General features: G+C 43.6%; 1 protein-coding gene across 1 annotated transcript; it reads right to left on the bottom strand.

The window, feature by feature from the left end:
• Positions 1-97: 97 nt before the first annotated feature.
• On the bottom strand, positions 98-1,233 carry LOC111664278 (histone-lysine N-methyltransferase SETDB1-B-like; the record flags this gene model as incomplete). Its single annotated transcript, XM_023418804.1, has 4 exons — positions 976-1,233; positions 655-745; positions 446-562; positions 98-267 (listed from the first exon to the last, which is right to left on the bottom strand). Coding segments are annotated over exons 1-4 (589 nt in total), but the record flags the coding sequence as incomplete, so codon positions are not given.
• Positions 1,234-1,336: the final 103 nt, after the last annotated feature.

The raw sequence follows: 1,336 nt of genomic DNA, 5'->3' as shown, positions 1-1,336 counted from the left end.
CCTGGTGAAGTGGAGGAAAAAAAGGGAGAGGAATAAGTCACTTTGTAATCAGGTCATCTGCTGTTGACCCTAACAGAAGTCTGTTCCCTTTCCTCACCAGCATAGATGCAGACAAAAGAGCCCTTCGCCACATCATCCAGACAGCGGATGCCCCAACCTTTGTTCTGGGTCTTGAAGAGCTGGAGACGCACCTGCAGGCCGTGCTGAACAAGCCGGTTGGTGCACATCTGAACACAACATTTGCATCGCTTATTGCACTCGTAGATTCTGAGAGAGAAGAAGAGATAATGGCCTCTGAGACAAGACAACCAAATGAGCCGTTACATTCAACAGTAATTATCTTCTTATGAGGTTATGAGGGGTGAGAAAACGAGTTAGTCTCTCTGTCGAGTGCACCACAAGTGGGAAGTGCTCTGGTTCAGTATGTGTGTACTGAATGTCTGACCCTGTGGGAAGGCACTCCTCTAATCGTTTGTGCAAAAATCCGGCGTTTGGGTTGATCTGCCCCCCCGGTGTACAACCTGTAGCCTGAAGGGTCAGCTGGTGGCACGAACATTTGGACCTGTAATTAAGACACAAAGACACAACTTCAGAATATTATCGTCGGAAGAAACCTGAAAAAACGATGAGGTGTGGATGAGCAGCTTCACTAACTTGTCTCGACAGCCGTCAGTACAATCACACCCAACTAGGAAGTCTGAACTGGTGTTGATGAATACTCCATCTTCAGGAATACGCTCTTTACCTTGAAGAGAGGAAACAGAAATAGATAAGCCTTTAGGGGTCATTTGCTCCACTGTGATTAATGAAAATGGATTTTTGGTAATAATTTGTGATTTATTTATATTTTCTATATTTATTCATTAATTGTGTATTGTACAAAAAGTTGGAAGGATGAAAAAATATCTTGTAGTCTAATCCTGGCACAAGCACAAATGAATCTCTCCTTTATCATTATTTCAATGATATCCTTACTGTAGTCTACTTTAGGAGGCGGGGTGGAATCAATCTCATTGACACAGGAAAGTGGGATGTCCTCCTTTCCACCAGTGATGTCTGGAATGTAATAGAACGGCCTCTGTGGCTGGAAGGGCCGGTCCACAAGTACGTAGGGGTCTAGACAGAACATCTCTAAGAATATAAAGTCACAGCGCGTCTGGAAGAGGTAGTGCTGGATCTCTGCCATGTTACGCAGACAGAGTCCACATGGAGCCTTGTAAATCACGTGGAAGGACATCTGAGATGGGGACAGGTAAAAGACAAGAGTTTTACAATTTAGTTTTCCGTTTATAGTGCCAGAAAGGTAATGGGAAATTAAACTAAAGCGATAAATTTA

Source organism: Seriola lalandi, unplaced genomic scaffold (assembly GCF_002814215.2).
Source record: "Seriola lalandi dorsalis isolate HSWRI2012SDOR001 ecotype SW California unplaced genomic scaffold, Sedor1 jcf7180002001449, whole genome shotgun sequence".
NCBI lineage: Eukaryota > Metazoa > Chordata > Actinopteri > Carangiformes > Carangidae > Seriola > Seriola lalandi.
Note: the sequence above shows the minus strand (reverse complement) of the source record. Positions and strands in the feature narration are given on the sequence as shown.